The following is a 22553-nucleotide window of genomic DNA, read 5'->3' as shown; positions in this document are numbered from 1 at the left end:
ATTTTTCTTTCTTTCATGAGCTGCTTAAAATTCCGCTTCATACCACCGACATATGAAATAGTAGTGTATATATCAGCGGATCAGCTGGACGTTAACCGTGGAATACGCCCATAACACATCGGTGGGTATCACCCCGGAGTGGAGGTGAACGGCAGGGATGTTTACTTGGTTACGCGCAGACGTCAAAGCGCACACACCATATCCCAGCATGCAGCAGGAGGCCGTTGAGAGATCCAGCACTTGGCAGGCAGCAGCCAACGGGCAACACTGAGCACACGTTTCCATGTGAGAAACCCCGAGCCGTCCACCTCACAGGCGACAGAAGAATATGCCGCTCGGCCGCCTGGCGTGTTACCGCAGCGGCTTCTGAGTCGACATTGTCACCGGGTTTTCATTTCGGAGGATTCCTCCCTCCATCCTCCGGATCTCACCGAACGGGCAATGACAACGGGCTCGGCTACCCCGCAGCAGATGAGGGACCGGCTGCTGCGGGCCATCGACAGCCACAGCAATGTAAGTGAAGCTAGCCGGCTAGGACGCTAACGTTAGCTTGTTTACCTGAACCACACAAGCCATGTCAAAAGTTAGCTGTCAATTAACTGTTTCGTTGTTTTAGGAAACGCGTTATTTACACGTTCGGGTTGGCACTGACCCGTCGACGTGACTGCGGAAGGTGGAGAGCTGCTGAGCTCACGGTTTGACAGCTTGCAGGCTAACTTAGCAGAAGCTCGGTCAGACACCAAGTTGGCGCATGTAGCACGTTAGCTGCTAGCCGAGAGGCTAAAGCGGCTTGAGAGGCTTGAAATGATACAATGTAAACGTGTGTCTCACCCTTTAGTCTGAAATCCTCTGTTTCCTGCTCATGGGCCGGGGTTTGGCTGTAGACCGTCTCACGCCATTACTTTATTGTCCCTGAAGTGTGGGTGGTAGCTGAGTAGCTCTTAGCTCAAATAGCTATGTTAGGCTTTAGGAAATAGTCAGACCCTTCCTTCAGTTAGCCCTGGTGCTAGCGGTGGACACATTGCCGACACTGATCCGCTGGTTGACTTTTTGACAGAATAAGAAACTAGCTCTAATTAAAGTGTATCGCTTTTTGCTTCAAGTTTTTGCTCACTTTTGTTTAAGTGTTTGCAATAATGTAGTTTTTCTGAGTTGACACTTTGTCATCGTTACTTTTCAACGTCGATTTGAGGCATTCAGACAAGCTAATGTTTCCTAAGCTAACTTGCACCCCGACTCACACACGTTGCAGGCTCGGTTCAATTGCGTTTCTAGCCATGACATTAATACATGAGACTTTGTTCATCATGTGAGCATCTGTCATTTGCGTTGACTTCATCAGGACTGTGAATAATATTTTCATTCATCAGTAACTGTTAATGGTGATATTATGCTACCACTAACTGTGCAGGTTAGTGTGCAGGTGAAGTGATACACAATGTTTGTTTGTTTGTCCTTCCTGCAGATATGCAATATGGTGGCTGTAATGGAGGTAATTTCCGGTCTTGAAAAGTTTCCTATCACCAAAGAAGCACTTGAGGTAAGACAGTTGATTATATGTGAACTTCTATTTCATGTTGAATTATATTGCTACATTTGTTTCTAATTCTCAAGCATTTATTTATGTAGGAAACTCGACTCGGAAAATTGATCAATGATATAAGGAAGCAGACCAAGAATGAAGATCTTGCGAAGCGTGCGAAGAAACTCTTAAGGACATGGCAAAAGCTGATTGAACCTGGGCCAGCTGTGGCTGCCAGTGCTCCTGGCTCTACCAATGGCAGTTCTCATCCCTGTAGAACAGAGGCCTCTCCTCCTGACATTTCGGTGTCTGGGAAGGGTGTCCCTGAAGTCAAAATCAGAAACGATGTTCACAACACATATTCTCCAAAAGCTGGAAAATCAAGCAGCCGCAAACGACAAGCAGAGCACAGGGACAGTGGAGTGCACTTACCAGAAAAAATCTCCAAGATGTCTTCGTTTGATGTGTCCGTTTCCCTACCAGCCACAAATGGGATTGCAGGCAGTCCTGATGCCCCGCCTGACCAGCAAGTTGTCTCGTCTCCTGACAGATCTCGGATAGAGCACCTTGATAATGATAAAATCAACAGAATTCCGGTTAATGCTGTCAAGCCTCGTCCTAGCTCGCCTGGAGTGGCGAAACTACCTAGCACTTCCTCTATGATTAAAGTTGCTGTGATGCAGCAGCAGACCAGATTGGATGAAGGAGGTGGAGGGGGTTATTATCAAGCCAAAAGTCCCCGTGGACTCACTTCCAGTCCAAGGAGCATGAAGCAGGAAACGGTGAACAAGCGCTCTTCGGCATATGCACCAAAAGGAACACCTATCCCAAGCCCTTCTTCTATGGACTCTCCCTTGTCTTTGTCCCAGCCTGTATCCTCCCCAGCCCAAGCGTCATCTGCTGACAAATTGCCAAACTCTTCTCATAGGTCTTCAATGCACTGGACCAGTTCGTCAGAAGTCCCCTCTCATTGTCCACCGCAAGACATATCTTCAACACTGGAATCCCCATCAGTTTCCCTTTTAGCATCTCATCCACAACACAACTCAGAACTACATAGACCAACACCTGAGGGGGCAATGCCTGTGTCTGATGACACGGATGGGCCAACAGTTCCCAACTCCGAGCATAAAAGGAGGAAGTACAGGTCAAGAGACTACGCTGTCAACCTAGATGGTCAGAAAATAGAGGACACAACTAAACCTGTACGGTTAAAAGAACGCAGATTAACATTTGATCCTGTAACAGGTCAGATCAAACCTCTGGTACATCGAGAGCCTTCTCAAACAGAGGAAGTCTCCACTCCTGCCCTTGCTGAGTCTAGGCAGAGAACTGAAAGCACTGTACAACAGCCTGCTGCTCCGACCCCAGTCCCAGCCCCAGTTCCAACCCCGGTTCCAGCCCCAGGTCCCAGCCCTAACCCTTTCCATCAAACAAACTGGAAGGAACTGTCCAGAAATGAAATCATCCAGTCCTACTTGAACCTTCAGAGTAATGTGCTCACCTCTTCTGGGGTCCGGGCCCCTAGTGCACACTTTTTCATGTCAGAGTATCTGAAAAGGGAAGAACAGGACATCAAGGACTCACGGACGAGACATGTTCTGCAGATGGACAACTCAGTAGGGGAATTACCGGGCTTGAGTCGGGAGGTGACGGACAGGGAACTGGACAGGGTACACACACAGCACTGGCCGGGGGTAAATGGTTGTCTTGACACCGAGGGCACCTGGTATGATTGGACAGAGTGCATATCATTGGACCCGCATGGGGATGAAAGCAAATTAAACATCCTGCCATATGTTTGCCTAGACTGAGGGGCTTGGGAAGGTTGCTGTCTTTTTCCACTCCTTTCTTTGTCTCCCCAAAGAGACACGAGATACTTTGTGAATTTTGTTTGCCCACTGTGAGTTTGGCAAAAGCCAGGTCTGCTAAACTCCCTCCCCATGCCGCCTCCTCTTTCTGTGATAATCTAATTACATTTTGGTATTAAAAAAATAAGTCAAGATTAAAAGAATAGTTAAGTTTGTAATACCAAGGGCTGTTTCTGTTTTATTTTTCAAACTGAAAGCCACAGGAATGATGAGGCCCTAGTTGCAGTGTGCTTATCCGAACACTGAAGGCAAGAAAGAGAGGATAGAATTATCCTAGGCAACCGGAAATGGTGTTATGATGTGAATTTTTGATGTTCTGAATCGTACCTCTATTTCAGTCTCACTGGGATGATACCGTTTTTCTTTTTTCCTTTTTTTTAAAAACTTGTCTAGTTTCTTATAAGGAATTACATTCTAGGGTTGCATTTGAGGAAAGGCTGGGGTTTAGCTGTCCTGTCCATGCTGCCATGTTGGTGCCCAGTAAGGCATTGATAGAGTTCATAGTACAGGTAGAGCCGAAAATGCAAAATCCAGAGTATGAAATACGGGATCATATTGGGCAGGTACAAGAAGCTTTATGTGAGATATAAAGAGTAAATTATAAATTTCTTATGTATACATCTATTTATTTTTGACTAGTTCATTTATGGGACATTCATCCAAACAGACGTTCAGAAACCAGTAGATCTGTTATTTGATTTAATTTTTTTTCCTGTCAGTCTAATCTTCAATGTTAATGGGCATACAAATGTTTTTGCATGGTCTTTCTTTAAGACTGGCCAATGCATTCGGTCATTAACATTCCATACTCCACCCTCTTTCTCTCCGTCTCAACACACAGCTCCTGTCTGCCCATCTCGGCTCTCAAAAATAAATGTATTCAGAAAAATTATTTGGTTCAAAGTGGTTTAATCATAGTGCGGTGTTTATTTAAAATGAATTACTCTAAAAATTCTACACAAATTCTTCCCCAAGCTTAAGATATTCGGTCATGTCAAATCAGTGCTGATCAATAATTGCATTTAGAGACGAAATCAAGATAGAGATATTTGAATACTGCGACTTGCGTTGTTCCTTTCCTTGAGATATCGTTTGCCTTCTGAATTTTCATCACAATATTTTTGTGAGTTAAACGGCCTTAGTGAATGTACGGGATTGACACCTCTTATGCACTTGTTCATAAGTTGACAGCTTGTTGGTCATTTCATCACTGACTGAATTCAAATGTGAGTAGTGACTGATGCTCCCACAATGTATGTGCCCACAGTTTATTCAGAGTTTAAGACGCATTTAATGTTTTTGCAGCTGTTTTAGAGTTTAGAAAACATTTAGAATGCTGTTTGAGGAACATTTCTTTTTGCATCCTGTTTCCAATACAGAAAACATAAAATGGGGAGCGAGAGAAAGCTGTGTGCATCAGATATTTTTGGCATTTTCCATGTACCAACTAATACTTACTTTTGATTTCCCCTTATACTCATCAGTCACTACCAATTTTTCTCACATGATGTAAATTAAGATTGGCTTCTGCGCAGCCTCTGTCTTTTCATTCTTTCAGTCATTCATCCCTACCAATGTGCCTTGGTAAATGGTAATTCTGGATTTGATTCCGCATAAATCACGCCTGTCCGTGGAGTTGTGAGAATTGCAAGTCGCAGGATCAATATGACGCTGGTATATGCACCGTTTCTGTTACTTTTTGTACACACTGATCCAGAGAGGGTGAAGCTGCAGATAATGAGAAACTGCACAACAACGCAGCTGGCAATAAAGGAAAAGTGCTACAACTGGTTGATTAAGAATCTGTTTTCTGGAGTTTTGACTGGGGCATCTTTATTTGTTCAGTGTTTAACATCTCTCCATTGTTTGAAAATAAAATGATCTAAATCTTCAGCTCGGTCGACTGACTCGTGGGTCTTTTGCGGTGCCATTGTGTTCAACAACCTTGGAACATGTTGCCCCATTACAACTAAATGGTCAGTCTGAGCTCTGTATACTTCTGCCTTTTTGTTTTGAACTTCACTGTTAAAGTTTCATGATGCTGTAATTGCACAGTTCATCCATGTGAGGGTGCGCATTGTCCATTTGTCTCCTTTGTCTGCATCAGTGTGGGATGGTATGAGTAACTTCAGTTCAGTGGGAATTTATTGATCAGACTTCTCGTTTTTCAAGGCCTACAAATAATATATGTCCCTCTATTTTTAAATAAAAGAATAATACTAAATATTACTTGACAGACTCGAGGGTATCATAACTACGTCACTGCCGTGACTCAGACAGCTGATGTAATTTCATCACATATCAGGATGAGTAACTGCTCCCCCTTTGTGTGTTTACTCTGAATCAGTCGTGTGCACACCTGTATGATGTAATCACCTGCCGCATGCAGCTGTAGTGAGACTGAGGACAGACACCTGGGCTCTCGTCATTATTAGTTTCCAAAATGATGCATCTTGTCTTGAAGTTGATGAGAGGTAGGCAACATTACGTCAGGTTGTGCAATTCCAAGAACTCTAAGTTAGGTCATGATTGGTTGATGTTGAGGCTTATTTTTGTTTTACCTGTAAGATTTCAAAGAATAGCTCTATATGATGTTTTCAATTGCCTTTTTTGGGGGATCTGACCAACAATACAAAACCCAAAGATAATAATTTCACTATCATATATGACAAAGGAAAGCATCAGAATCTCAAGTTTGAAGAACTCCATCTAATGATTTTTGTTTTGCTTGAAAAATGCCTGAAAAAAAATATTTGAAAAAGTGCTGATTTAATTTTGTCAATTAATTAAACAACTAATCATTTCTGCTTTGGTAAATACAGCACACTTCTGTCTGCAGACCACAACAATGCTTTTCACTTTGTTCTGTAATTCAGCGCTTTGTAGATGAGACGATACACGTGTGCTTTGGTATGTAGGACACGTGGTTCATTCTGGTTCATCCACAAACTTAACACTAACTAATTCACGTGTCAGAAAAGTAACTAAATGCACCATGGAACCAGAGTTGGAGCAAATGTACATTTTAAGGTAACCAGCTGCATCTTTTGCCAATTTAATTTTCCCGACTGACCAATAGTCACTGGCTCCCTTTCTACCAATGGCCCTGTTGTCCATAACTAGATTATGGCTGGTCTGGGAAAACAACTTGGTATGTGATACGTGTTATGTTTTCTCCAGCTACAATCTATAATGTAATAATCCATTGTAATAGACTGTGGTTGCATTCAGGCTGCAGTGTAAAATTACATCTTTAACTTTATTTCAAAAGAAAAATGTGTTTTCACCTGTAACATTCAAGTTTAACAGTATATTATTGTACCAGGAAATGTATTTTAAAGTGCTGTTCCATTTACTTTTTAATTACAGAAAAAGTAGATGTGTGCAGACTTTCTGCTTCTTTGTGGAACTGAAAGAAGAGAAAGAAAAAGACAGTGTGACTTAAAAAAACTCAACGCAACTCTCAGACCAGTTAAATTACTCACTGCGTCATTAATATGTAAAGAAGGAAGCAATACTGCCGAGTGAGCTGTTATTGAGTTGAGCAGACATTACTCTAGAGCAGATTTAGAAAATCCTGGCGTGAAAAGAGAAAAGCTGTATCTGTTCTCTAAAACCCCCATAGCTCCGACATTACGTCACCCCAGTAGCTAATAAACTTTTTTCCCTTTTCGAGAGTGACTCAAAAAAGTGCGACAATGTGTCTAGTCTGGTATGCAGGGAGGGACCAGTGGATCACTCCCACCATTCAGGAATTTGGGAAGTTTCCTTCCATATAAGGAGTTTTTGATGTCAATCGCGATCTAAGGAAGAGAAGGGGAAAGGTGGAGTCTAGTATCGATGAACGAAGCGTACAATCAAAGAGTTTACAGGAGAAACGAGAGGAGGCTCGTCTGTGTACTTCCGGGATTGATAAAAGTATAATGTACACGTTTATACTGTGAATTAATATGCAGTTATTAAGTTGTGGTTGTGACACATCCTGCTTCATCTTCATTACACATCCGTTGCCTGCCTGACGTGGACATACATTCGTGTGAGACAAAGGCCACTACTTTCCACGAGGCAGTTGGTGTGTGATGCACTTGAATTAATGTTTGTATTTGTAATTTTCTACTCATCCTCAAGTAGCTGTCTGTATTGAATTGTATTTACCAACAAGCTACTGTTTTAAAGCCTTATTTATCACCTTTACCAGAAATATAAAATATGAAGAGGGAGAAATGAACCCTTTTTCTTAACCCTTATTGGACAAATAAATAGTCTAATGTAAATATATTCTGTCCAAAACGTACACATGATGTGTATTTTCAATGTTTTAAAGTGAACATTATTAGTTTCTCCAGGTTGCTAAAGACAATAAAATTGGCACAGGACACAAATTAAGAGATCCAATCAAATCCACTAAAATATAATAAGCAATTTAAGTTAATATATGTTCCCCACTCATAAGCCTGTAGGCGTTCCTCTTGTAAACTAGCAGCAGGGAACGCTCTTGACTCTTGAGTGGACGCTCTTTGGTGGAAACCGTGGGATCGCTCTAATTGGCGGCTGTAAAGAGAAAGTTAGTATTTAGTTCACTTCGAGGTTTCATTGGCAGAGAAACACGGAGATTATTCAGTGCCGTGTTTATCCTCAAGTAGCTGTCTGTTTTTGTTTTACTTGAATAGGAAACTCGCAACTCTTTGACAATGTCTTTTAACAAAGGTCCTTCCTTCGGATTATCAGCGGAAATCAAAAACAAGGTAGGTGTAAATATTCTTCTTTTATAATTTTCTAAAAAGTAAGTTTCACTGAACTTCTCTTCCCATCATTCACTCATAGTGCGTCGGAGTCACCTGGCCTCCATTTTGATATGCGTGCCGATGTCAAGTATTTAGAAGTAGTAGGAAAAAAATAAGTCTGAAGAGATTTAAAAGTGTTTTACGGGATAAACTGGCTTTATACCTTTTGCAAAAAGTGTGAGCACTTTGCAAAGTGTATATTCCTCACGAGTTTTACGTCTTAAACTAGAATATTTCTTTTTTTTTCTTTTTTTTTCTTCTTTTGCAGGAGACAAAGTTAAAAACTCACTATGGGCGTTGTCCCTCTTGGCAAAGAAGTGTCGTTGTGGCAAAAATGTTATCCCCGTTTCCAGCATTTTCTAATTCTCGTGCAGCTTGTTGCCCGTCGCTGTGACCCGCATTAGTCTATTAGTCCCTGGTTTGAATGTCATCCATCCTGATGATTCAACATTCCCTGTGTCCTTTTTATTGCAAATTTTTAACTGCATGAACAGCGCCCCCGCTTTTTTTTGTGTGGATAGGTGTCGTGCTGCTTCTCTGTCTCACGTCATGCAGCATGTTTTCTCGTTAGTTGTCACCGTGCATAATAAATCCTTGTGCTGACTCCAGCATGACCCCACTCTAGTATGTGTCATTGTTTGAGTGCGGCCTTGATGAGGAAGCACCTTGTTTATTTGGACCTGCCTGCGCACCCGGATCCACTTAACATACCAGGACTGATGCTGGAGATTACTTTCCTCACCAAGTTGTTGTGTCTCGCACTGAGCTGCTGTATAACCCTTTAATACTGTGGCGTTACTCCTTAATACGCGCATTCCTTTTTTATTTAGGCCTACAAGTAATGCACGAGGGGACTGACGGCTGTCTGAAGCATCATTTTCTTGCCCATTGATAAAAATCAAGCTAATCTTTCAAAGATAACGTTTTTTTTCCGCTTCTGTTCAAGTGTGTGTGTGTGTGTGTGTGTGTGTGTGTGTGTGTGTGTGTGTGTGTGTGTGTGTGTGTGTGTGTGTGTGTGTGTGTGTATATATATATATCACACACACTATAGTCCAGCCATTTTAATTAACCACAAAGAGTCAAACTGAATGCAAGGAATTTACCCCACAGTTGTTGGACAAGAGAGCTGAATGAAGCAACGAGGAGAGAGAAATGTGTTGGTCCAATGAATGAATACATAACGTTGATTATTGCAAATGGTCAACTTTTTGTATTTTACATTAGTTTCAAGCAAAAGTTAAGGGAGGCCCAAGAGGTTTTTGCCTCGCATTTCACGGAGGCGGCTACATCACCGATGACAGGAAATGCCATCCAAGTCATCATCCCACCCTCCCCCTTCAAGGACACCACTGGTAACAGACAGAGGAAATCTAGAGTTTTTACTTGTTGTCTTGTGGAGATTTGAGGGGACTTGACCGTCTTATATTTATATATACACACACACACACACACACACACACTTGGGTGTCATTTCCTGTCAGTGATGTAGCCTCCTCCGTGAAATGTGACGCAGAAAACTCAAAGTTAACCATTTGCAATAATCAACTTTCTGTATTAATTCATGGACCAACACATTTATCTCTCCTCGTTGCTTCATCCAGTTCTCTTGTCCAACAACTGTGGGGTAAATTCCTTGTGTTCAGCTTGACTCTTTGTGGGTAATTAAAATGGCTGCACTACAGTATGGTGTGACTGTATATAAATATATATGGGGATACTAATTGACTGACGGAAAATGTAATTAGAAGGCAGACATTCCTTAAGAGTACAACCAGCTGTGAGTCGAGTGCAGCCAGCTTCTATGTTGTAGGTTAAACTCTGGCTCAGCTTCTCTTGGCCCCGGGGACAAAGACGGAGTGTTTGCTGATTGTGGGTTTGCACGGAGCTCAGTCAACACCTTATCCTTTACTGGCGGAGAATGAAATCTATACATAATTCAGTCACTTCTATATTTTTTTTTTTTTTCTCCCATTTCTGCTTTCCAGTTTCACACAACACACTTGACTGTTTCACGTGACCATAAAGGTCTTCCTGAATGGCTTCTTTCAGAGCTAGCGTGGCATGTTGCTCAAATAAATCTTAACACCTTAACAATGATGCCCCTTGAAACGCTCCCTGCCTTCCTGTGTTTCAGTGGTGACTAGCAGTTTACCAAACAGGATATCCGTGTGTTGGGTCGTTTTGTCACCTTTTATTCATAACTGCCACAAAGGACAAAGCCCCTCTGTAGAGTCAGTGAAATTCAGGGGTGACCATGAACCTGAACACATGCAGTCAAAATAAACTTTAGAGGATACAATATTAACCTGTTGTGGATATCAATAACTTATGAATCCTAAAGATTTAATAAATATATATATTTTAAATCTGGTAACAAAGAAGCCTGTGACAAATTCTCCTGAATGCATTTACTGTTTAACAAATCACCTACTGGCTATTATTGCTGCTTATGGACCACATGTGACCTTTGACCTCTCTGCTCAACAAGATCGCACAGAAGTATGACGTTCAGAAAGAGGAGGAGCTAAGGGTCTGGATCGAAGAACTCACAGGTGCTTCCATCGGCCCGGACTTCCAGAAAGGCCTGAAGAGTGGAGTCATTTTGTGCAAGTAAGCAGAGATCGGATGTCGGTTAACGCCGTGATCATCTTATTATTATGTCCAGTGGTTTGGATGGTAAACGAGAGCGTTTGCCTTTTTTCTCCTCGCAGCCTCATCAACCATCTTGCCCCAGGCTCTGTGAAAAAGATCAACCAGTCGACGCTGAACTGGCATCAGGTGAGTTATTAGATGACACGCTTTTTAACCAGTTAAGGGAGTGGCAAACTTTGTGTCTTTTTGATTGCAGCGACTCATTAAACCTTGTGATTAAGTTACACGCAGTTAGAGACTTATTTTTGTATCGTCCCTGTGCTTCGAGTGTTTAGGCTGTCGAGACTGAATCGTGCTCGGTCATGGTGATACTTGTTTGTTGAAAGCAGCAGCTTCTTTCGCCTTTACAGCCACCACTTAGAGCTGCTTGTGAAATTGTCTTTCTTTACTAAGGTGCAGCTGGTCACAGTAAACACACTCCCTCATTTGAGACTGGCTGACTGTTTTTACAGCCACAAGACTGCTTTTTGTTAATGAGGAAATGTGCAAGCGGATCTAATCACACCTCCATCATTCTAAACCGTGCACACACATTGTTATTGATCTTGTTTTAACTTGGTGTGGTCTTAGCTGGAAAACCTGACTCACTTCAGCAGAGCCACCATACAGTTCGGCCTGAAGCCTCATGATCTCTTCGAAGCCAATGACCTGTTTGAGAACGGCAACATGACGCAGGTCCAGACAACACTGCTCGCACTCGCTAGCATGGTGAGTCCTCTGACAATAGTGGTGGGACTGACGTCTTACTTTCATCTGTCATTGAAAGCTGAGTTATTATTATTATTATTATTATTATGGTGACTGATTTGATTTAGGTATAGCCACCATGACAACCGTCTGTCTTTCTCACAGGCCAAGACCCGGGGCTGCCAGTCACGGGTGGACATTGGAGTGAAGTACGCTGACAAGCAGGAGAGGCTGTTTGACGAGAATAAGATGAAGGCTGGGCAGTGCGTAATCGGCCTCCAGGTATGGTGTTTTAGTTTTTTTTTTAAGATTCCTGGGCGAGCAGCAGGGTTTAAAATGTAAGAGGTGGCAGCAGTTCAGCTTTAGATCTGAAACTAAACTATCGCATTCCTTTATTTAAACCACTTCTCATTTATTTGCAATGCCAAACAGACAATTGGCTTTTATATCCAGTCTGTGGCAATGAACGTTGCAATGCACTTTGTGATTTGCTTCGCCCTTCCAGATTCTTGGCAGGAGAAGAAGCAAAACGCTTTTAAACCAGGTGGTGCCGGTCAGCTTGAATCCATATTCGGCTGCTAAAGCTCAGCCGTACTCGCCAGATCTCTGCTACTATGTAGCCAAGCTTGGAGCGTAAACAAGACTCATGTTTGTTACGTTCAGGGGCAGCGTTAAGGAACGGACAGCCAGGTGTCACAGAATTGTTACAGACCATCATAACGTTGAGAATTCTGAGTCATGATCGTTCAAGAGAGAATGGCAATGCATCTAAGAATGTATTTTTTCCCACCCCTATTGCTGCTTGTGTCGAAACTATTTAAAACCTGTCATGAGCGCCTGTCACGTGCGGCATACTTCAGAATAAATGCTGCTCATTGTTACAACTCTGTTTTTGTTATTGTGTCGCCACGAGGGATACCTTGTCAGTGAGGGAAAACTTGCAATACAGCATTTGAGTATGGTGTAGGCATACTCGACAGCTGCCTGAAACCTAAAATGTTATGTTTGCCAAGTTGAATTGCTTTCCTAAGTGTCACTCAAGTTCTTGTTGTTATGCAAGCTTTTACCACAGTTATTGTACAAGTGGATTGTTTTTGTTATAAAGTCTTTACGACCATTTCTTGTGGCGCTTCTGTCTTTAGATGGGGACCAACAAGTGCGCCAGTCAGGCAGGTATGAACGCATATGGCACCAGGAGGCACTTGTATGACCCCAAAGTTCAAATCCAGCCCCCCATGGACAACACCACCATCAGCCTGCAGATGGGAACCAACAAGGGGGCAAGCCAGGTACTGCAACCTATTGCCAACTTCTCATGAAATCACAATTCTATGACTCATGTCAGCTCTGTGAAATCTGCTCTTGTTTGGAGCCATTTAAGGCATATGTAAAGGGAGAAAATGTATATAAATGTTGTTGTGGTCCTTATTTTCGTTGTCCCCTGTTACTACCACAGGCTGGGATGACTGCTCCAGGGACAAGACGTGCCATTTACGACCAGAAGCTGGGCACAGACAAGTGCGACAACAGCACCATGTCTCTACAGATGGGCTACAGCCAGGGAGCAAACCAGAGCGGCCAGAACTTTGGCCTGGGTCGGCAGATCTATGACGCCAAGTACTGTCCTCAAGCTGGAGAGGTTGCAGAGGCTCAAAACGGGGCAGGCGTCGCCTGTGACTATATCCCGGATTTCCAAGATGAGGGTTACCAAGGTTACCATGAAGAAGAGCAGGTGTGCCAAGAAGATGGGACAGATTACTAGAAGTAAGGAGGAAGGGAAAGAGACGTCTGTCTAAAGGAGGCATGTTCTGCAGAAGGAATCCCTCAAGTCTCACAGGATGTTGCACTTATTTTTTTGGTCATATCCTTTTTTTAGTATGAAATTGTTTTCTTACCCCTGTTTGTGCAAAACCATGTTACACATATCATGATAAACTGTATTTCTGTGAGTTTTTGTATTTAAAGTGACCACAAAAGCCAATATTTTTGGCTTTGCTAGTTTTATATCCCAGGGATTCTTATTAATGTGCCAAAGCCCTACTATTCTTTATTTCTCGGTTGCTTTTTGCTGACTCATTAGTTGCATAAAGGGAGATGCCTAGGTTTTTGTAAGAGCAACAGAAACTAAGTGTTAACGTACATCCTGTTTTGATCAAAACACCCATGCTTGTTGTATCTGTATAAATGACATAATTCCTGTGAATGATAATGTAAACATGTTTGTTACTTCAGTACCTTCTTCAGTCCCTCAGTATTGGTCATATACATACAGTAGTGAACACTTTTGGTTGTTCAGACAGATGAGGGAACAATATATATATATATATATATATATATATATTGTCTTCATTTTTTTTCACTTATTTCTTTCTCTCTTTTTTTTTAACGGAGGAAATATTTCCTCTGTTTGCATAACCAGTCAAACTGAAGTAAAGCTTGTTTCCTTTGGAATAAAGATGGTGGGGGAGGGGTTAAAATAACACACGGGAGGTTTTGAACATTCCAAGCAAGAATACTGGATTCTCTTGTCAGTGAATAAGTCTTTTATATTGGTTGATATGCAAACCAATCACACAATTATATGTGATCATTTTAGATTATTTATGCTTCTTTGGGGATTTGAATGGGGGTTGTTTTGTACCTTGACTCTGAATAACATTTGCTATTGGACGATTTATTTTTTTTTTTCTCTGGAATTTTCCAACCAGTGGGGGAAAAAAAGTTTGAATTGAGAGTTGTTGTTGTGAATACGGCGTAATAAAGATGTGTATTCATATTATGTGTTGATTTCATTTGTAAATATACTGATGTCCTGTTTGCACAAAAGATGAACTTTATTCACTCGCTCGCTGCAGTAAGTCGTAGTTTAGCACTCTGCTGAAAAAGGTAATGCACAGACTTCAGGTAAATAAAGAATATTTATCGTGGCTTTTAAGAGTAACAGATGACAAACCAGTTGACAAGAGAACTTTAAAACTAAACTGGAAGGCTTATGAAACTCTACTTCTTAGTGCAATCTAGAAGTTGCTGCACTACATTACTGCACACTAATAATTATTATCAAAACTGACATGAGGTATGTTTCTAAAGCGTTTCTTTAAAGGGGGAAAAAAAACTCCCTGGTATCCAAACCTACAAATCGTTTTAAGTGTGCAGGATTTGAGATTGGAACAATTACTTGAATAATATTCTATCTTGTGCCCCCTACCTGCCTTTGTATATTTCAGAAACTGGTTCATACTCTATACCAGCAGAATAAGTTCCTCCAGGAACAAACAGGATAAGATGTTCAGCTTCACTGGTTGAACCTCGCTCAAGGAGAAGATGCAGGGATGAATCCTCTAAGGGTAAAATATTGAAAAATATTGAAAAATGAACTATTTCAAAATACTCAAAACAGTGAAGATAAAAAATCAGCACCAGTACATTACATTTTCAAAAAGTCAAAAAGAAATCTGCAGTGTAAGTACCGATAAAGGCATTGGATAAAGTGTATCTGAAATATGGTGGTGTCTCTCAATAGGTCACATTACTCACTTTAATAGATGTATATTGATTAACTAGTGATGAAAGAAGTATTTACATTCTCTAAGCTCCAACAAGCCTACAAGTCTCAACAACGTAAAAATACTCAAGCATTCAAAATTTGACTGAAGTAAAAGTAAAAACGGATAATCAGCTAAATGTACTTAATTATTAAAAATAAAATGTGTCAACTTTGATCAAAAAAGATTGTAGCCGACCCCTCTCACCCTGGACACAAACTCTTCAAGACCCTTCCCTCTGGCAGGAGGCTGGGGTCCATCAGGACCAGGACTCACGCCACAAGAACAGTTTCTTCCCGTCTGCAGTTGCATTCATCAATAAAGCAATAAACCCCACTGCCTCCGACCCTTTACATTTACTTAGACATTTACAGACTCTTGCACATCTTTTCTCCGTTAATATACACGCCACTTTAATAATATACTTGATTTAACATACAGTTTTTTGTTTGTTTAACATATTTTATTCTATTTTTAAATGATGTCTTATAGTATTGCACTGTGTGTATTGTAATGCACCACATTCACCGAGCCAGATTCCTTGTATGTGTAACGTACTTGGCAATAAACAGTTTGGATTCTGATGTTTGTCAAAACATTCGTTTCTGTGTTTTTCTCTCTCCTTCCTCTTGATATGTAGAACCAACGCTATGCAGCTACATTCCTCGACAAGATCATACAAAAGGGGACAAGTTGGTAAGAAACTTGATACTGTACAAAAACGGGAGTTATTGTACAACAGCACCACCTGTTGTTCACAGTGCGGACTACCGTCGAAGAACACCACCGGATGTTGGCCTGAAATCGCGCGATATCAGGCCCAACGAGACTTCTGCCCGTTCTTTTCTCCCGGAACTTCAAGCAAGATGGTAGGTGTATAACCGATTGCGAAGCTTTCCAAAATACAATCTAAATGCATCTGAACTCTAAAATAACTCATGGAGATGGCTGACTATGTCATCCGACAGTTACACGCGTTTTCTGTCCATTCATGTCAAAATGGTTGCTCAGAGTGACGGATAAAATGTGTGCTTAGAGGCACTGTATTAGCCTGAGCAGTGGCTAAGCTAACCCGGTGGTTCTCCGTCTATTCCAGTCACAAAATATCACATACTTATCATGTCACTGCCGGTGCGAGCGAGGGTTAATTCGCGCTTTTGTCAATGTTAATCGGTGACGTTGAATTCAGTGCCTGTTGGTGTAACTCTGAGAGCTGTATACTTATTGGGATGATGTGTCTCTCTTTCAGGCAGAGACCGAGATCAAGAAGAAGCGTACCTTCAGGAAGTTCACCTTCAGAGGTGTGGACCTGGACCAGCTTCTGGACATGTCCTAGTAAGTGAAACCCTGCTGATCTGGAGCAGTTGATGCTGCGTGGTGGTCAGCCGAAGAACTTTTTAAAAGTTAAATGTGCATGTAAAATTACTTCAGTGTGAAGTTTCCATCCATTGATTGAGTTCCACGCTCTGCCCATAAAATAGTTTTAAGAAATGTCCACTGCATCACGTTCAGATGATGTGCATATCCAGAGGTCATAGTTTGATAAAGGTAATTGCTTGCCAGAGCTGACCAGGCATTACACAGGAAACACATTCCTACATCAGCCTGATGCACAACCTTAAATTGAAGTGAATACGACCAAATTCAAAATGCAGTTGCCACTACACTGTTCTCCACATATAAAATGCTTCCCAAATATTTCAAAGATGATCAAAGGCCTGATCTACAGCATTGTCCTCTTCCTCTGTGTAGTGAGCAGCTGATGCAGCTGTACTGTGCCCGCCAGAGGAGGAGGCTGAACCGTGGCCTGCGCCGCAAGCAGCAATCCCTCCTGAAGCGCCTGCGCAAGGCCAAGAAAGAGGCTCCCCCCATGGAGAAACCAGAGGTTGTGAAGACTCATCTGAGGGACATGGTCATCCTGCCTGAGATGGTCGGGTCCATGGTTGGAGTGTACAATGGCAAGACTTTCAACCAGGTTGAAATCAAGGTGAGATGTTATTGGTCAGGTGGTCGGGAGCTTAGCATCTCTGGGCACCTTCCTGTGAAGGAATATTACTTGCAGTTCCAACCAAAGTTGACATTGGTGGCAAATGTAGAACATCATTGGCATGAATTTTAAGAAAATAAAATGCTTCTGCTTATGGTTGGGATATTTTTCATTTGTGTGGACACAACTTAAAGCACCAATGCTTGCAGTTGGTCTCATTTTGAAGCAGTTCGTTGTTGTTCTGTCCCTGTCTACCATTAGTTTGATGCAAGGGTCCAAGGACTAAACGTTGTATGTTATACAGATTGTAAAGCCCTCTGAGACAGAATTGTAATAGTGGACTATAAATTACATACAATTATACAGCATCATTGATGCACAACTAAAGTTGATTTAACTCAGATAATTTTGGACAATGCGCATACCTTTTGTGTATCCATGATGATCCACAGAGAAGAAAATGCCACACAGTAAGAGTGATATCTGGACCAAAAGAATCAGTGTTACATTTGTAAAATGTGTTCAACCTAGAATGATGTGTTGACATCAAATTTGTTATGAAGGCTGACATTTCTTCTAAAGCTTTCTACACCGACTACTAGCTCCTCCAGTCAAATGCACCAATCGAAGCTTGTAGTTTTTTAGAATATTTTTCTTTACATCTTGTCTGACCTCAGATTATGATCGGCAACTACCATATCACTGTATATCCAGCTGTAAGTGCACCAAAGGTATCTTGTTACTAATCATTTTCTCTTCTCCATAGCCTGAGATGTGCGGCCACTACTTGGGCGAGTTCTCCATCACTTACAAGCCAGTCAAGCACGGTCGCCCTGGTATTGGAGCTACACACTCTTCTCGGTTCATCCCTCTGAAGTAGATGGCTGTATTATTTGTATAAATAAAAAACGGGTTGCTCCACAGAACTTGTCTGCTTTTCTTTATTTTGCATAATATTTAAAAATAAATAAAGATGAATTGCTTGAGTTTGGGATATAATCTTAAAGTTTGTCCTAATTAACGATATGGGAGGCTTCAAGATAACTGACGACAACAGACTGGGTCTGTAATGTCAATGTGCTGATTGATACTAGCTGATGAGAATATTTCAGTAAACATGATTGTTTTAACTCAATAGGGCATCGAGTGATTTACAGAAAATCAACTACAGAGCCACACCAGTGGATATACACATTGGGTTGCTTGGGAAATACTGATAAATCCGTAATGACTGGTTTGGTACCTTATGTCATGTTCTTGGGGGGAGGGGGTCTCAACATTGAATCCAAGTGCTGTATAACACGGAGTGCTGTGTGTGTGTATGTGTATGTGTGTGTATATATATATATATATATATATATATATATATATATATATATATATATATATATATATATACACGGCGCAAACACATATGTGTGTGTTTGCGCAGTCAAAAGTAGTAGGTAGTAAAGTTAAAATAAATGTCTGATCAGTGCTGCAGCACTGACTACTGACGCCTTCTCGGTGCACCCCTCAAAGAGGACCAGAGTGAATTCCATCAGGGCGAAGGTTCCGCCTCTATCTCAGCTACATTTTGTGTGTGGCCGCTCTGGGCCATGGATTCAACCTCTTGCTCAATCTGTTTATTGTCACCAAGCTAATGAAATCCAGAGCCTGATTATAGAAACAGTGACCAGATTGGTAAGTATTCTTACTAATTCCATCTTATTCGCTTAGGACGAGTGACTAAACGTTTGTTTTTACAGGAAACCAGCAGCCGTTAGTTTAGCGGCTCGCGAGCTTCCAGCTAGGTAGCAAGCTAACGGGAGTTAGCTTCCAGAGCGAAACTGACAGAAGAGCTCTGTCATGTCAAAATGTGATTTACGTGCATGTTTTAAGCAGACATAGTTTGATAACTGCCATTTCCCAACAAGCTGGGGATTCGCCATCCACTGCCAACGATATGCACCGTTAGTACCGTTTAAAACGTGAACACATTAATATACCGGTGTTGTCCTGACTGAGTAGTTCGTTGAAACCAGAGAACAAAGCTCTATTGTAAGGTAGTTAGCTAGTCTTAACTGTTCGCATTAACGGTGCCGTATTTTACTATCCGACTTCTTACGCACTCCTAAAATATGATCGCTATCGACCACTAAGTGACAAAATGGGGCCTTTCCATGTAACGTTATAATGTTTCAAGTTGCAGCGTAATTCTTTCCATTGAACATATTTTACATAGAAACACAGAGGTTAAGGTAACGTTTACTGCGCAGGGGATGATTTGAGCAGAATACATCAGTGTACTCTTCTTATACAGGCACACGAACAGTCAGATATACTGAACATTTTGGTTAATCTCCATTATACACTCCCATCATCCCTCTCCTCACACAGATACCCCGAATAGGTACCAGGTGACAGCTTAACTGTGACGCTGGTTGTTGTAACTGTTCACTGAGCTCACTGTTTCTTAAACATAGTTACCTCACCACAGCATCCTAATCTGCCACTACTAACACTCCTAACACTAATATAAGAAAGTAATTTAGAGTATGTGGTTTTCCCCTCTGCTGTTTGCATCATACTTATCCTTTACCCAACGGAGAAGGATAGAGGAAGAAATAGTATTCCTTGTACTTCATCCGCAGTGGATTCAGATTTATCCATCCAACACATGAGAGATTTAACAGAAATTACGATCTTTAATTGTCAGTCTGGTCTGTAGTTATGGTCTGAGTCAATATTCTTAAAAGTCGTCATGAGTGATTTATGTTTTCCTTTTGTCTTTGTGGGACATTGTGCCAGAAAGAAACAAAACTGTCCCCCATAAAGACATGTATCTACCTGCTGTCATAATAAGTCTGTGCCCCTGTTTACTCTGCTAGTTTCCTATTTTGAATAATCTTAATACTGTACTTTGTTCATAGGTTACGATATTGGAGTGAGGTGTGTTGACCGGTGAATGCCTAGAGTCAAGAAGGTAAAACTTTGTGACAAAGAAGGTATCTGGAAAAGGTACAGTAAAAGGTTCATGTTATCTCCTTTAACTGCTTTGATGTTTAGAAAGATTGATGAATAAATAATCTAGCCAATTCCATTGAAGTAATTCAGGTGTGTCTAAATTCCTGCACCTCTCACCATTGTTTTCTAATGTCAACATCCAGCTGTGTGACAGTGAGAATGACGGCTGTGGACGGCCTTTCAGACAGTACAGAGGTGGTGGAGATGGAGGATGTCCCATCTCAGTTCTTTGTGGAGAAACACACCTGGGAGGGCCTCCGTGACATTATCCACTGTAGCAGGAAGTACTCTGGCATGATCGCCAACAAGGCTCCCCATGATTTCCAGTTCGTGCAGAAGAAGGATGAGAACGGACCCCACTCCCACCGCTTGTACTACCTCGGTAAGCTGGTTGATGCTTGATGATGGGGCACTCTGCATCAATGTATAAGCCTGTATGCCACTCCTTTGTACTCTTTTCACCAGACCCCATTCATGTTGTTCTGCTCTAGGCAGTGGAATATGATGGCCTTCATGATATTAAAACAATCAGTGTCAAGTTTTTCCTTTTTTAAGTTCGCACCAGTTGATCTTGTTGACATTGCCTTTTTTATTCTTTTCTATGTGCTTAATAGGAATGCCTTATGGAAGCAGAGAGAACTCATTACTCTATTCAGAAATCCCCAAGAAGATCCGAAAAGAGGCCCTCTTGGTGTTGTCATGGAAACAGATGCTGGATCACTTTCAGGTCAATTCCCCTTCTCTTCCCGTTTGTGCAGTGCCAGTTTCAAATAGCACACCTTTTGAGATAAGCAGTCTGTGAAGGTGTGGTGAAATCACTGCCTTAAAAAACCTGTAATAAGTTCGGAAACTCGGAAGATTAAGCACCCATGGTATAAACTATGAGAGGGATGCTGGCTCTGTGCAACCATCGGGCGGTTATTTGATCTGAGGTGATGGCTCAGTGATACACAGTGTACATGCTGCTCTCTATGCACACATACATGTATACACCTATTCAACTCGTATCTGCTTCCATCTGATTTTCTGCTCTTTAAGGCCACACCGCACCAGGGGGCCTACTCTCGAGAGGAGGAGTTGCTGAGAGAGCGTAAACGTCTCGGAGCCTTTGGTATCACCTCCTATGACTATCATGCCCAGACTGGCCTCTTCCTCTTTCAGGCCAGCAATAGCCTCTTCTACTGTCAGGACGGAGGCAGCAATGGCTTCATAGTGAGTACACTGCTGTTTTTAATTCAGAGCAAAGTAAAAATACACAAGGACAATATTCTACAATGAAGCTGTGAGGTGTGCGTTTTTTTGTATTTATAATAATTGTAATTTGTACATTTTTTTAATCTGTATTACTGCTGATCTGCTAGTGCAGGTGTCAGCAACCTTTCCTATCCAAAGAGCCATTTTGCCCTTTTTTCCACACAAAAAAAATGTGTCTGGAGCCGCAAAAGATATTTGATATCCCGGCTTCTGAAGTTTTATATATAGTCATAATATATATATACAAAAAAACTATAGTTTGTTGTATTAATGAAATTATAGAACAAGAATAAAGACAATTTTTGACATTGTATTGCTATTTTACCTGTTTATAATTATCAAACTCTTATGAAGAGGAGACAAAAAATAGTCCTGTGTCGGCTACATTGAGATCAATTAAAAGCACAACTATGTAAACCTTGAATACTGCCTATAAATGTGGCTGATGTGGTAGAGTGTTCGCCCTGTAATCTCAAGGTAGCAGGTTCGATCCCTGTCTTCACGTGAGCTTTACATTTTAAGCGCATATCTTTTGCTACGTGAGCTCCGCAAACGGAGAAGGATCCGTTTTTACTAGCGGACGCCTCAGTGTCTCATGAGCGGCCACAGAACCAGAAGCAGTAGTTGAGTCTGGAGACTTGATCAGTTTCCTGAAAGTATATTTACTTTGCTCAGTTTACTGCAGCAGTTGAGGAATCGCTCTTCTGCAGCTTGACACCTTTCAGCAGATGCTTGTTCTGGAAGAGTCTTTCAACATTACAGTTTTATTTTTTTGTTAATTTCTCGCCACATATCAAGCAGACGGGTCAGCAGCATCGTTGGCAGTGAAGGCAAATGAATACGTCCACGCAGAATGAAACGCTCCACTTTCCTCCGTGACATTTCTTTTTTTTTTTTTTCTCTTTATTTATCCGTTGATAGTTTAGCGAGGGCGGGGCTCTGAATCACGAGTAGCCACCTGCAGGGAAAGAGGCTTGACAGCTACGTGCCAGGATGTGACGCACATTTTAGTTAAAGAAATATTTAAACATTTATTTTGATTTTTAGTGACCCAATATTACCTATAACTCCAAGGTAAGAGGAACTCCCTTTGAAAGTTTTTCCACTGGGCAAAAAAAAAAAAGAATAAAATAAAAACGTATTTTTTTTTGTCTTGTCAAAGCCTCAGGAAGCCGCAACAGACGGGCTAAAGAGCCGCATGCGGCTCAGGAGCCGCGGGTTGCCGACCCCTGTGCTCGTGGTATC

At 41.6% G+C, this 22553-nt stretch overlaps 4 protein-coding genes across 5 annotated transcripts in view; all 4 read left to right on the top strand.

Annotated features, from left to right (window-relative positions):
- Window positions 1–441: 441 nt before the first annotated feature.
- crsp7 (cofactor required for Sp1 transcriptional activation, subunit 7) lies at window positions 442–3336 on the top strand (the record flags this gene model as incomplete). The annotated part of the gene is made up of 3 exons (XM_079227711.1): window positions 442–513; window positions 1466–1540; window positions 1630–3336. 3 exons carry the CDS (start codon window positions 442–444, stop codon window positions 3334–3336), a joined length of 1854 nt encoding a protein of 617 aa, XP_079083837.1.
- A 4664-nt stretch (window positions 3337–8000) lies between these two features.
- On the top strand, window positions 8001–14292 carry cnn2 (calponin 2). The gene is made up of 7 exons (XM_079227769.1): window positions 8001–8138; window positions 10666–10787; window positions 10889–10955; window positions 11400–11537; window positions 11682–11798; window positions 12659–12805; window positions 12973–14292. Exons 1-7 carry the CDS (start codon window positions 8085–8087, stop codon window positions 13276–13278), a joined length of 951 nt encoding a protein of 316 aa, XP_079083895.1. The 5' UTR covers window positions 8001–8084; the 3' UTR covers window positions 13279–14292.
- A 1600-nt stretch (window positions 14293–15892) lies between these two features.
- On the top strand, window positions 15893–17974 carry rps15 (ribosomal protein S15). Its single transcript, XM_079227781.1, has 4 exons — window positions 15893–15930; window positions 16311–16396; window positions 16814–17048; window positions 17815–17974. Exons 1-4 carry the CDS (start codon window positions 15928–15930, stop codon window positions 17926–17928), a joined length of 438 nt encoding a protein of 145 aa, XP_079083907.1. The 5' UTR covers window positions 15893–15927; the 3' UTR covers window positions 17929–17974.
- A 2004-nt stretch (window positions 17975–19978) lies between these two features.
- Window positions 19979–22553, top strand: part of LOC306744977 (dipeptidyl peptidase 9-like) — a 12475-nt gene continuing 9900 nt past the window's right edge. For both annotated transcript variants that reach the window (XM_079227690.1, XM_079227691.1), the window contains exons 1-4: window positions 19979–20048; window positions 20198–20436; window positions 20669–20781; window positions 21093–21266. In XM_079227690.1, coding sequence (XP_079083816.1) covers window positions 19996–20048; window positions 20198–20436; window positions 20669–20781; window positions 21093–21266 — 579 coding nt within the window. In that variant the 5' untranslated portion in view covers window positions 19979–19995. The remainder of the gene's footprint in view (window positions 20049–20197; window positions 20437–20668; window positions 20782–21092; window positions 21267–22553) is intronic.

This window comes from Taurulus bubalis (genome assembly GCF_910589615.1).
Source record: "Taurulus bubalis genome assembly, chromosome: 1".
Lineage (NCBI taxonomy): Eukaryota > Metazoa > Chordata > Actinopteri > Perciformes > Cottidae > Taurulus > Taurulus bubalis.
Note: the sequence above shows the minus strand (reverse complement) of the source record. Positions and strands in the feature narration are given on the sequence as shown.